The sequence below is a fragment of the Netta rufina genome, assembly GCF_964035555.1.
Source record: "Netta rufina genome assembly, chromosome: Z".
Classification (NCBI taxonomy): Eukaryota; Metazoa; Chordata; class Aves; order Anseriformes; family Anatidae; genus Netta; species Netta rufina.
In genome coordinates, this window is record NC_140126.1 from 69,837,413 (window position 1) to 69,851,390 (window position 13,978).

General features: G+C 39.6%; 1 protein-coding gene across 4 annotated transcripts in view; it reads right to left on the minus strand.

Moving 5' to 3' along the window:
• PALM2AKAP2 (PALM2 and AKAP2 fusion) overlaps positions 1-13,978 on the minus strand; it is a gene marked incomplete at its 5' end in the record, with an annotated part of 261,027 nt that overhangs the window by 127,613 nt on the left and 119,436 nt on the right. For 2 of the 4 annotated variants that reach the window (XM_084305390.1, XM_084305389.1), the window contains one exon: positions 11,351-12,055. The exons of the other annotated variants lie outside the window; for them this stretch is intronic. In XM_084305390.1, the coding sequence (XP_084161516.1) occupies positions 11,351-12,055 (705 nt within the window). The remainder of the gene's footprint in view (positions 1-11,350; positions 12,056-13,978) is intronic. 4 annotated transcript variants of the gene reach the window in all.

Genomic DNA, 13,978 nt, shown 5'->3' on the forward strand with positions numbered 1-13,978 from the left:
AGTTGTAAAACTGATAAAATCTGGGCCCAGGAAGGTAGCTAGGTGCCTGCTTTTCCTGTCAAAATCCAGGGGTTTTTGTTGTTTCTACATACCTTTGTAGATGTGGAGAAGAGGGACTTTTTGTGAGGTCATGCTGAGCCCTGTGGAGCAGCAGCAATTGGAAAGGATTTTTCCCAGCACCTGGATGAACACCTTCACTGCTGCTCGGTAAGTCCAGAGAGATGACTTACAGTGGGAGGAACCGCTGCTTATAAAAGGCAGAAGCATATTTCATTTCTTTCTAAGACAGTTGAGTGTCTAGTTTTGCAGGCCAGTGTCTGTGCAACAACATTCCTCTTCCTTCCACATGATTTGGAGAGACCCAATATCTCCCTCTGCCACCTGATAATTCCCCTATTCCCTTTTGGGCTGTGTGCTGGGAAGTTCACTCCTCCAAGTCTGATACAGCAAACCCTGCTTTTATTCATACATCTCCTTTCTAATCGATCTCAGCTGGGAAAGTGTTTGCCATCACTTAGACACTTTTGATGAAGAAACAGGTAGTTTTTCTACCACAAGTAAAAATGGATGGTCACTTAACACTTTTCAGCGCTGTGCCATATCCAGTTCTGTAAACTCCTCTAGGCAACAGACTAGGTTTCCACCACAGACAGTTACAAAGGATTTGTATGTGAATGCACACAGCACAATGGGCATCTGAGCAGACCTGCTGTGGCAGATGGGGAAAGTGAATGGCAGTCTTGGGCACCAAAATCATTAGTAATTTTTGTTGCCTTTTTATTATTCATATATCATTCTTATAGCCGATAGCCTTAGAAGTTTCTTTCTGTAACCTTAAAATTGTGCAGTGTGAAGCACAAAGTGTTGCTGAGTCAGGATGAGTTTTGAAGAGTCCAGGGCATGTTGTGAGGGTCCCACAAGAAACTAAAGGGACATCTGAAAATGAAGTACTTCACTTCCACCCCCAGACAGACTAATGAAAGACACTGAGTGCTAAACTTTTCGAGTATACCTCTATCTTCCTTCCATTACTAGGATACAGAACTATTAAAACGAAACGAAAAAGAAGAAAAAAGATGAGAGGGTTGTCCTCCTACATGCTGAATCTGCCTTCACTGCATTAAGTCATTGACATCCAGGGAACCCTCCAGAAGAGTTTCAGGGAGTACCACACTCTCTCACCATCTGCTAAGCATTTCCTTTCTTCCTACATGCTATGATGGTGGAAAAAAAGGGAAAACATCAAACTACCATATTTTTTTCTTGTGGTTTAAAAAGAGGAAGTGCATATAAATATTTTGATTCCAAAACTTTAGTGAGAACAGCAATAACAAATGTTGTTCCGTCTGTTTTTGTTGTTTCCTTGCCTGATTTGCTTTTGTGCAGTGAAGGAGTTTCCAGCTAAAAGCCTTCCCATGGCTATTCAGTTAACTGAGGCAGGATGAAAACTAATAGTTTTCATCCCGCCTCATGGAGCATGGCAAGCACCAGCAAATGGAATGTATACCTGACATATCCAAGTGTCTGCGTTCAAACTAGTACCCCATGACAACACATCTGTCATTGTACACCCTTCACATGGGCACCTGTGCTAGATGAGGGTGATAATCCTTCCTCTGGACATGTTGAGACACCCTCTGAACTAGGAAGGTCTTTGCAAAACCAGAGACATTTAAACAGTGTAGCTATAGTGATCATTTCTCTCAGCCTGATCCATTTTCTAGTCCTCTGACGGCATAAACACACCAGTTCTCCAGACATTCGCAGAGCATTCTGGGACAGACAAGTAACATTTTCTCTTACTGAAACACAAGCAGGAAAAAGATCTTGAAGCCTTGCCTTCTGTAAAACTTTCAGGACTAGATTACAAAGCAGCTAAGCAGGGCAACTGGCCACTTTCACTTGTGTACTACTAAGCAGCACAGCATTGCAAAGGCTCAGATATATGCGTTCACATACATTTATTTGGATGGGTATAGGGTAAAAGAAGCAGAGGTACTTACATAGCAATGTACTTATGAAGCAATGGGTAATTTGTGGTGAGTTTCTTAAATGGATGAGTCTAGGCTGATTTTTTTATTTATGAGAAGGATGCTTACAATGCTTGGCTGTGTATCTATCTTATCACTGTTCTAAGCTTAAGTAAATATAATATCTTGGGAAAAAGAAATAACAAATATATATGTATTTTTTTCTTCCTACAAGTCAGACTACGTCAAGCTTCTTCCAGTCCTGAAATACTGAGGACACTTTCTGCAATAAGCCTGAGAGAAAACTGTACGCTGTTTATTTTGAAAGTCATTAAATTCTTTAGTGATTATATCTGAGGACTTGTATATACGGTATGAAGTACTTCCCTCAGTTGGGAAATAAGCTGACCTGGGACATACTGCCTTGCTGATCAAATTCCAGACTTTATTTTCTGCAAACATGAAAAGATGCCGTGTGATCCTAAAGCAACAGGGTCCATGGCAAGCCTGGCAAACTACCAGTAAGAAGGAAAGGGAAAGGAGAAATGAGACAGTAACAGGTATGACGAGTTAATATGTGTTGAAGTATTTAAGAGAAGTGACAATTGGATCAGCAGGGCACAGCAGTGGAGGAAAGAAAAAACATCAAACTGTGGAGTTAGTCATTTATTTCTTTTAGTGAGGAAGGCTGCTCCACTGTGGCATGTCCTTGAGATCACAGAGAATCTTGAAGAGTAGTAGTTAGAAAGAAACACAGTAAAAAGACACAAAGGTAGGCGCAGTGAAAAGGCAGATTTATTTACTAGTAATACTGTACAGAGAAAAAAAAAGAGAGAAGCCACAGTTACAGCATGGCTGTTGCTGGCAGTGTTCTTGTTTTATTTATTTTTGATTTTTTTTGTACTCTTTTTTTTTTTTTTTTAATCTGAAGAAGAAAACATAACAGTCAAAAAAGTACACTTCAGGTTACAAAGTACAGCAGCTATCCCCAGCAATTCTAATCCAGTGTTAGCACAGCAGTTTTTCCCCAACAAAATGGGTTTTTATATATACATTAGCTCACAAAGAAAGTGGGAGACTAAAGCTTAAAAAAAATCTCAACCACAACCTACATTCACCATAAAAGCTGCATTTTACACAACATTTTCTTGGACCCCTATAAAGAGTCATTTGTCTATGGATTGAACATGGCCAGGAGGGGCAGGAAACCTTCAGAAATGTTTTCTTTTGCCTTCGTCCTGACCTGCTCTTGCTTGGCTACCTTTGCTGTACAGATTCAGTGGCCACTGGAAATACAAAAAGCTTTGAAATCAGTTTATCTCCTCTCTCTGCCCCTAAGTGGTGCCTACATCCATGCTTGCAAAATACAGGGATAAAATTTGAGCTCATCTTCAGTTAAGCACCTTAATCATAGGTGTGGGCTGATCTTAACATATCCTCAAAGCTATCCCCTAATCAGCACAGTGCTTAAGTATGTGTTACACTTCAAGCAAGTGCTTAAGGTCAGTGGAGCTTAAGTGCTGTGCCCAGCTGGGACTTTATGAGGTTGCACAGAACCCTCTTTGTTTTTGAGTTCACCTCTCTGACCAACACATTAATTTGGAGGGATACCAGGAGCTTCTTGGCAGCTAGTTTTATTGAGAATGTCTTTGCATGCTGGATCAGTCTGTGGGGAAGTTCATGTTTTTTCCTGGCTCCTTTAGCCTTCTGGTAGCAACCTGACAATTAGGGGGTGGCTTGCCTTCTTCTCCCCTAAGTGGCTTCTGGGTGCACTTGGGCATATCTATCTCATACTGGCTTTGAGTACTTAAAGCATTCCCAATAAAATGGGAAGAAAGACAGAAGGTCTACCTAAACAGCAAAGATTTAGTGAAACCCTCTGTTTAGGCAATCCAGGGTATGCCAAATGAACTGTCAAGGAGTGCTCCTCTGGTATCAAATTTGTCCTGTGAATCTAGGAAAATGCAGGAAGAAGTCCAAACACCAAGGACAGGATACTGTCATTTCTTTTAGCTTGGTTAAAACTCAAGTCTCTCTTTTCTTCCCCCTGTTTTTGCTTATTGGAGACCACAAAAAGTGAAGCACAGAGAGGGGAAAAAAAAGGAGCAACTGAGCAATGGTGTTCAGAATGAGAGCAAGTACAGCGACAGGGGACAGGCAGAGTCCGGAGCAGAGGAGTGCAAAGGGGAAATTTTGGAAGAAAAACTCACACTGCTTCTTTTACATTGTGTTATTTTGTAATTTGAAATTCATCCCCACCCTCTGCAGGGCACTGGGGGTTTTGCGAGTGCCCAGAGGACATTCATCCACTTTCAAGCACAGTCAGCCAGGAGATCATGTCCTAAACTCCTCTCTGCAGAAAAGTGCACCAGTTTCACAACACCATTTAAAAAAAAAAATAAATCTATCTAATTTAAGGAATGAGAAGACACAGTTAAAGCAGCATTAAGTCTTGCTTGTAGCAATATCATTTAAAGACAAGACCCTATAAGCATTTGTTCATGTGCTTAAATTTCACTTATCTGGGTCATCCTATTAAATTAAATAGGGCAGCTTGGGTGACTTATTTTATGTTCATGGGCAAGTCTTTAGGTTTAATAGACCTACTGAAAAGGTATTCGAGATCAGGTCTAAGTCAGTAACTTACAATGTAAGTTACGAATGTACAAATATATGCAAACTGGTGGACTTGAGTTACTTAGGTCATTCTATTTAACTATTGATTGATTGATTGATTGATTTTTCTATTTCTAAGGTAGTTTAAGCCTTTAAAAAATCTAAATACTCTTTGAGAAAAATGTGGGAAAAAATTAGAGGAAGGTTTTCAATACAATAACTGCAAAAAAAAGCCCCAGATAAGAGAAGTTTTTGCAACCTGGGGGGAAAGGATCAGAATTTTTCAAAAATTTGTCCTTAAGAAAAGTGGCCTAGTCTTAATTCATTGAGCAGCCTAACTTGAACTACCACAGGAAAAAAACTTTATATATTTTGCAAGACTTTTTGAACCCATGAGGAAAAAAGCTTAGTTTTGTAATGCTTTTGATTTTAGACAAAAGTGGGATGTTTTTAAAAACTTCATGCACCCTTGTCACTATTTACAAGCTAAGTTATTACTATATGTTTATATTACAAGTTGGATTTATATTCTTTTTGGACTAAATGACAATCCATTCATATTCTAAACATAATAAATTCAGCCATTTTATACAATTTATTTGTTTACATACAAAAATTACAGTCCGCCTTTTTGCTGGATGCTGTCATAGCCTGCAATCTCCGATTAAGCTCAGAACTGAAGTTTACTCTTGCTGCCCAGAAGGCTCATGAAACGTAATCTGAGCAAATCCTAAACTTTCTAACAGACAGAGAAAACTGGTTGAAACTGAGTTTAAAAAAATAAGATGCCACATTTCAGCCCGTGGGAATATCCACTACTTTGTCTAAATTATTTTGTTACTCTTTCCAGTGGCACTATCTCTTGTATTTTGAAATCTCATGTTGGATAAATCATGACAAAATGAAAAAAAATATAACTCTCCCTTTTAGCCATACCTCTCTATTAAATGTAGGTAGTTATCACCTGCCACTGTAGCATTCTAGATAAAGTTATTTGTCTAGCTATAGAAAGCATAGGTACATTTTTTATTTTTTATTTATTTTTTTTAATAAATTTATTTCTTTAGCTGTGTTCATAGCAGGTATATTGGATTCTACTCTTGCAATGTTACTCTTTAAAAAGTGTTGTGATCCTACTTCCTGGAGAAAAATGTGGTTAGGTCTACAAAAGATCCCAAGAAGCTGGGCATTGTCATCAACGTATGAAAAAGTTCAAAGGCTCAATGTCACTGGTAGGATGATATTCAGAAACTCAAATCCTGATTTAGGATTTGTATCTCATTACAAAAATATTTATTCCTTAAAAAAATACACAAATGTAAAATACTACATATTCTATTATATCCCCACTTACTTTCCAAGTATGCCATTTGGATTTTGGACTAAATCAAAAGGTAGAATACATTTTATTTCTCTAGCAACTCTGTATGCTATCTTTCTGCTCCCATTAAGTTGTTGTATTTCTAATTTTAAGCATGAAGAACTGGTAGTGAACTTAGAATGTCTGGGGACTGATATAATAGCTGTCAGGGAAGTCTTACTTAATATTTTCTCATGAATACTACTACCATGGTAGCAATACTGACTCAGGACCTGATCCTACCAGATGCTCAGCACCATTTTATTTCATGTTTTTCTTAGCAGAAGTAGCAATACTCAAGAGTTGGCCTCTAGGTTTAGACCACTGTGGGCAAACTCAGCAGTGCATAAAATTTGTACAGGTACACAAATAACACCCAAACTATACTCTGTGTTAGTCATTCATGCCCTGATCTTGCAGACACCTACACACATTCCCCCTGTGAATAGTCCTGTTGGCTTAAATAGGTCTACACACAGTAGAATTAGGCATATGCATTTTTGTTTCCAGGACTGAGGTCTTTTATTGCACCAGTAGAGGTATGCTCCATGGAGAAGGGCTTGTGCACACTTCTCTTGCTGGGGATTGAAAGATAATGTTGTGTTTATACAGCTTTGGAATACAGCCTGCACTTTTTGGGAAAAAAAAAAAAAAAAAAAAAAGGAAAGAAAAATACAAAAAGAAGGAAACCCAAAAGTGCTAAGGCAAACTGTCAAATGGCACATCATACCTACTTGTCATTCATTTAGATAACATCACAAAGGCAGACCAGAGGAGTTCTGTAAACATATACCATACAGTACATCAGCCACAGGAAAATAAAAAAAGAAAATAACCCTGTAATTCTTTTCTTTCTGTATTGATATTATTGTAATTGAAAGAGATTGCCTAGCCACTAATCATAATGCTGTGTTTTCTGATTTGTATTTTTCTGTTAAAAAAAAAAAAAAGAAAAAAAAAAAAAGAAAGTTAAATGCAGTGGTTTGCAAAAGAAACAGTCCCTAAATGTAAATGAGGGACAACATAGAAAGATGTGAAGTGGGTTCATAAAAACTTAGAAAATACAAAATATAAAAAATTTTAATAGGTTACTTTTCCCAGTCTAGGAAAAGATACACTGAAAAGAGTTTTCTTGTTTTCTTACAAAAGTTAAGGCGAGCAGTTTGTTGTGGCAAAAATGTTATCACTGAACCAGTTTCTGACTCTACTTTTTTGTATCCCCTCATTCGGAAATTGAAAATGTACATGTGATGGCATAAGTTAAACAGACAGGGAGTTTTCTCAAAAAAAATAAAATAATAATAATAAAAAAAAACTCCCATAGTGATCCTTACAAAATCTCTCTCTGCTTGACTGTAGAGCAGACCTTTTCCTTTGTGTCTGATTGTGCATTTATTTCCACAGGCAGCTTCCTATCTGAGGGCAAAGGGAAAACTTACCCCTTCCAAAGCCCAGAGAAGCCCTGGAAACCTAGTTTACATTCATCAGCCTGTGCTAACACATTTTAATTCCTATGCCACTTGCTGCAGTCTAGTTAGTGGCTAATACAGACAAGCCAATGTCCAGGCAAGGCTGTTGCACTTGTGGAGGAGAATGATTGGAATAAGCATGTTTCAGGCAAAGTAGCTAAAGCCCTCTGAGTTCAGACTGATTTGCTTTTGTTTTGTGTTTTTCCTGACCTTAGACATGGAACTACCTTTGACCAATAAAGACAAACCCTTTGCAGACACCTTTAGGGTTGTTTTTTTGTTTTTGTTTTTGTTTTTTAGTTATTTTTTGACTTTTTTTTTTTTTTTTTTTTTTTTTTTTTTTAAGATCTATCAGGGCCTGTTAACCATGGAGTTCATATGAACACATAAAAAAACAATGGCCTTCCTAGGCACTCAATGTTAGCTACAAGTACTGAGCAGTTGGTATTTGGCAGGTTTAAGGTTTAAGGCTTGTGCTCTACTTCTAACCACTGAAGGGCCACTTCTGAACTCTTACATGCCACCGGCTCCCCACCACATTGTGCCTCAAATGGTGCAGTGGTCTCAGACACACTCTGGCCCCAGTCTCAGCAAACATCTCCCAAAGCTGGCCACTAAGGGAGTCATCCCCAAAATGCTGAGCATGTGGTAAGCCAGAAGATCATCTGACGGGAGAACGTTGGTGAAGAGACATATGGACAGACCAGATTAGGAGTAGTACCAGAGAATGTCCAGAGTCAAGATGACACTCCAAGTGTACCAAGCAGAGGGCTTTGGGAAACATGTCCATAGGGCAAGGAGTGGTAGGGGAAAAATATTGGGCTATGAAGAGATGGGGAGGCCAGGGAAGCCATGAAGGCAGGATCACACATAGAGAAGGAAGGACTGGCTGGACCAGGAGAGGGGAAGCAGAAGATGTGTTTTTGAGGTGAGGTGAGGAGGCCCCAGAGTGAGAGAACTATTGCAAAACATGCCTGTGGGGTGCCTGCTGGCTGCTGAGTGGGCAAAGCCCAGATGCAGTGGCTTTCATGGTGCAGGAACAAGGTGGAAATGGTTTTACTGTCCCACCTGTTTGTGTCACAAAGTTCTTGCAGTGCTTTGGAGTCTTAAACATGCCCTGTCAAAGCCTCCGCTATCTCTCCATCACACAATGTCTGGAGTGAATGAGACCATGGAGAGGTGACTACAGCTGTGTGGGTTAAGTGCTCCTCAGCTGAGTGGTGGTGGCATTCTCAGCTGAGTGGTGGTGGCAGCTTCTTGTAAATGCACAAAAAGCCCTGAAATGGTGTTGGTGATGGTGCCAGGGTCTGGGCTACCACAGCCAAGATAATGAGTGGTGATGTGATGAGCCAGGAGAGCTCAGACCCCAGGGGTCACCTCCCCACACCTTGGCATGCTAAGCATGAGGACAACCTCATGAGGCCAAGCTGAGTACATCAATGTTGAAAGCTCACGGCCTTGGTTTAAGAAATGTTGAGATTTGTAAATATTTAGCATTTCTAGAAAACAAAACAAACCAAAAAAACACTCACACCAAAAAAAATAACTGAAACAGAGGCTGCTCATTTCCAATATAGCTTCCAACAAACAGCCACCAGACATAACTGTGACAACATAGGACCTTGCACCCTCTGTGATAAAACTGTTAACCACATAAGCCTGAGTCAAGTGATGATTTGCAGAGTTTATGTTGGTGAGTTTGGCCCTCCTGTCATCCAAAAGCCGCACCGGAGGCTGAGGGAACATGCAGAAGTCTATTATGCATGAAACCAGGCCACTGCAGCAGATACAGAAGCCAGCATAATTTCTGCAGGTGTCATATGGATGTGGCTGTCTTTTCCTAATTGCCAATTCCTTTATTATTATTATTTTCTGTCACCTGAGCAGTGGTGTAAAGTTATGTTGACCAGCTCCATATTGACAGCAAAGTGATCTAGCTCAGAACTACTTTTTGCATTTTTTTTGTGTCTGTTTTTAGTGTGCCTCATATTACCACTTTCATGAGCAAGTGTCTTTTTTACTGGCACAGAAAGAAAAGAGTACAGAGCAAGAACTCTGTTTAATCAGATGCTCTGAACTAACAGTTAATGCAGTAAAAGCACCATCCAAGAAAGAACAGAAATATTGTGGAAACCACCTCAGAATGAAAAGAGGCTTTTTGTTGCTTTCTTTCTTTCTTTCTTTCTTTCTCTCTTTCTTTTTTTCTTTTTCTCTTTTTTTTTTCTTTTTTTTTTTTTTTCTTATGCATTTTTTTTCAGTTGCTGTTATTAATTTTTAAAGTCTGATAGTTTCAAAGACACTTCAAAATAATCCTCAGTATTTTTAACACTACCAGAAAATACAAATCCTGATTTTTAATCTCACTTCTCTAGTTACAAATCTATACTAACTCCACTAGAGTGAGTGGTGATGCACTTAAGCAAAACTGATGTGAGACAAGAATCAGGCTCATAATATCTTGCCATGAAAAAGCTGGCTGCTTTTTCATTATAGTTAGAAGAATCAATGGACCAAGAAATAAAGAAATATCTACAGATTTTGGATGCCTTTGCCTTTTTACATTTTCAATTTGAGATGTTATTAAAAGGCCTGATTTTCAGAGGGCAGATGAAGGAAATTTTGCTAGAAATCAGGCCTGTCTGAGGTGTCCCACACTGGGAAATGAAGCATCCAAAATCACCAGCAGTTTGCATGTTAACTGTGAGGCTGTAGGGTCTTCTCCTGGAACAGCTGCTAAAACAAAACTCCAGTGGGCGTCCATGAGAGTTTTGCCTGGGTAAGCACAGCAGGATCAGACCCATCACCTGTCAGTGCTTCAGTGCACTGGAGGTACACTCTCTGAGAAATAATATTTTCCTAAGAACTGCAAAATAAAAATCTGGCCCTGCCCCCATTTCCAGCACTGAGAATTTCATCACTGAATTCAGTGGGAGCAAGGTCAGACTGCAAGAGAAGATCATTTTTGTTCTACGGAAATAGTAAGCAATATCTCTCATCTACTGGAGTTCAGCAGGAAAACTTCATGTATAAACATTGGCAGAGTTACTGAAAGGCAAGTAATTAGATCAGTGACTCCATTTCTGTTGGTGTGACAGCTGCATCTTTTTCATGTCAAGTTAATTTCAACTGTAATTTAGGGAGATGAAGTACACATACAATACTGTAATCTGGAAGATTTATATAAGGCAAAATCATCATTCATACATTTTCTAGAAAGAATGATTAAAATCCACTTTTGGTATCACCAATAAGCAGAAATGGCTGATGGATTTTTTTGACACCGCAAACTAAACTAAAAAGTTGCTATAAAATGAAACTACAAAAACTTTTCAGGAAGGACTTATCTGAGTTTTAGCAAATTAAAACAGTAAAATGATCTAAGCCTTCCCCTGAGAAATAAAAAATAGGATCTATAAAATAATGTTTAAGTGTGACTTTTATCTTAAAAAAGAGAAGCAATATTTTTTTTAAGGCTCTCATATCTGGCTGCTGTGAAATTCAAACTCCCCAAAAATCCTAGGAATCTGATTGAGCCTGCCAGATATCTAAAGAAAAAGTAAAAATTGTTTTCATTATATATATATAATATATATATAAAAATCAAATAAATATGAAAACATTTGTTCCGTTTCCCATTTATCTCTCACTCTGCAATATTAAGGAAAAAATAAAATAAAATATAATCCCCAACCTCTCCCCAAACCCGAAAGAGTACGTCTGATGGGAAAATAACCATGTGTTCCTCTTCCTGAAGAACTAGAAATCAAAGCAACCCAACTGCAAGGCAATGGAGGCATTCACTTCCAGTTCACAGTATTGCAGCTAGAAGTACATTGAGGTCTAGGTAAGTGACGGAGCAGGAGCTGCCTGGAGCAGGGAAGGAGGAGGTGTTCACATGACAATACAGCATTGACAGCGCTTTTTCTTTTGTGTACCTGGGGCAGCTTCCAAGGGCAGGCTCTCTTCCTTCCCCTCAGGAGAGGAGGGCTCTGTCGTGTCCGACAGGGGCCTGCCAGAGACCAGCTCAGCAGCGTTTCCATCCATGGTGGAGACATCCGTCACCGTCTTCTCACGCAATGACTTCTCGTCGTCTTCGTCGATCAGGACTAGCTCTGCTTTGATGGTTTCATCATAGCCCAGCACTTTCTTCGTTTCCTCTTCGTCGTCAATGTTCTGGTAGCCCATAAATATCATTGTCACTGGCTGATCCGCGCTGGCCTCTGGAATGTCGCCACCGCAGGGTTTGTCTTGGGGCTGAGGGTTCACAGCATGCCCTTTGCTGGGTTTGTGTACCATTTCCAGCTTTGCCTCCTTGAAGAGCATTTGCTCCTTCATTTGGCTAAGGTTTCCATCGGCTACTGCATTTCTGTCTGACACAGTCATTGTTTCAAACCCTCCTTTTACACTTGATTGTCCAGCTTTTTGGATAAGTTCATCTACGTCCTTTGAGCTTAATTTATGTACTCCATTTTCTACCACTGTGCCACCAGAGTGAACCTCATAGACTACCTTGGTACCATCATCATAGACTTTGAATCCTCTTTGATGGGCCTCATCTGGGCCAATAGGTGAAGCAGAGACAATCTTGGTCTCTCCTGTCTGTTTGTCTTTCTCCACATTAATTTCCATGGTGCACAAAGCTTGAATGAAAACAAGAGAGGAAGTGCATGTTACAACAAAAAAAGCCAGTGAATGGTTAATTGCCAAACAGACAAAGAAAACTATGGTGCCCCTTTTCCTACCATCTGCATCTAAAAGGTCAAGTGTGCTACGTTAGAAGTGGGATGCAGCACTGTGGACAGAGGTCGTTATTATTTTACAGTCCTTATGCAGCTGGAGGCTAGGCATACCTGTGACAAATGGGAGATAATCTTCCAGCTCACCCTATGTGGAACTGTCTCTGATCAATTAGGAGCACCAAGAGCACGTGGGTTAGGTGTATTTTAGGCAAAGGGAGGTGACAGCATGCAGGTTGCCCTCAATCTTTCCATTCTGATCTTGACTCAAAATTCAAAGAGAAACTCTTCTACAGCAACCTCTCTACTCTCATCCTTTCCTATCATCAAACCACAAGTTAGCTGGAAAAACCTTTTATTTGATGCAAGTAACACCCAGACTGGTTTATTATCAATGCTTGATCTTGTTTAACTCTTCCATCCGTAGCACTCAGAACATATTAGAGAGGTGGAGAAACATTGTTTACCCCTGTTCTACAGTTGGGAAAACAAAATCACACAGGAATGGAATTGTTTTTCCCATAGATTCGTGGCAAGGCAGGTCTCAGTTTCCACACCAAGGCATCGTCAGTGACCTCTGCTTGCAGGTTAAAAGAATGTATAAAATGACCATGAAATGCTCCCTCCCTTTTTCGAATGAGACCCTATGCATCATTTCCAAAGGGGTAAGTTGAAGAAATTAACCAACTTTCAAAGCATCATAAAACAATGAGTAAAAACACACATGTGAGGGATGTTGTTGAAGAATAGCAAAGAAACTTTTCTAGCAGTTAAGAAGGACGCAGCAACAAGACAAAAATAGTTGAGACCACACAGTAGGAGTAATCTTCATTGCTCTAGCCCCTATTTTGAGATATAATGGTATCTCACTGGTATCGCTTTTCAAATAAAATTGTACAAATTTCTTTTTCAAATAAAATTGTACAAATCGCTTTTCAAATAAAATTGTACAAAGGTCTCACAGATTTTCCAGAAGGGTTGACCTGTTTAAACATTCCTGGAATACAGATGAAGACGCTTTGGTTTTTGGACAGACATCCACAGACACTTAATTACAAACTACCACAAGCAAAGACACATGTTTGTGAAACTTCTGGTGACCATTTCCACCAATGAACCTCAATGGTATAACTATGATTTGTCTTACCTGGGTACACCAGAAACTAATGTCTTGGCTTTTTTTTTTTTTTTTTTTTTTTTCCCCCAAGTGAGTACAGAATATCACTGCTCCAAGAGTCCATGTAGCTTGGTATGTTTGTATTTAAACAGAATTAATTAAAGAAAAATAAATTACTTTTATAATATATTCCTTCAGTCTTATTATTCACACACAGTAGATTTTTTTTTTGTATTCTGAAAATATGAAGTCTTTTATCAGTGTTAGGCAGTTAATCATGTGGTACAACATGAATGCCACCATAAGTCTAGACAGAAAACTCAGGTATTGCTGAGTGGGTGTACACTGGCTCCTATGCAATGGTCTCCTATGTGCCACAGGAGTGCAGTCTGGTAGGCAGCCAGGACAAGAAGGGGTCTTGTTTTGTATATGCTGTGCATTTGTGCTTAGACCTTGGTGTCCAGGCAGAGCTGGTTAGATCAAGTGCAGCAACACACAAATATCTACAAGGGGCCAGAGGATGGGGGTGCTGGTGGGTGAATAAGCATTGCTACTGCCGAGAGAGAAGCACTGCTGAGGTCTGGAGTAGGCTGCAGGAGCAGGGATCTTGCCTTGTTCATTGCAAGTTAAGGGAATGTCCTTAAGGACTGTGAGTACTACTAGTTTGGGAGACTTACAGACTAGTTTGTCCATAGCTGCCATGTCCTTGA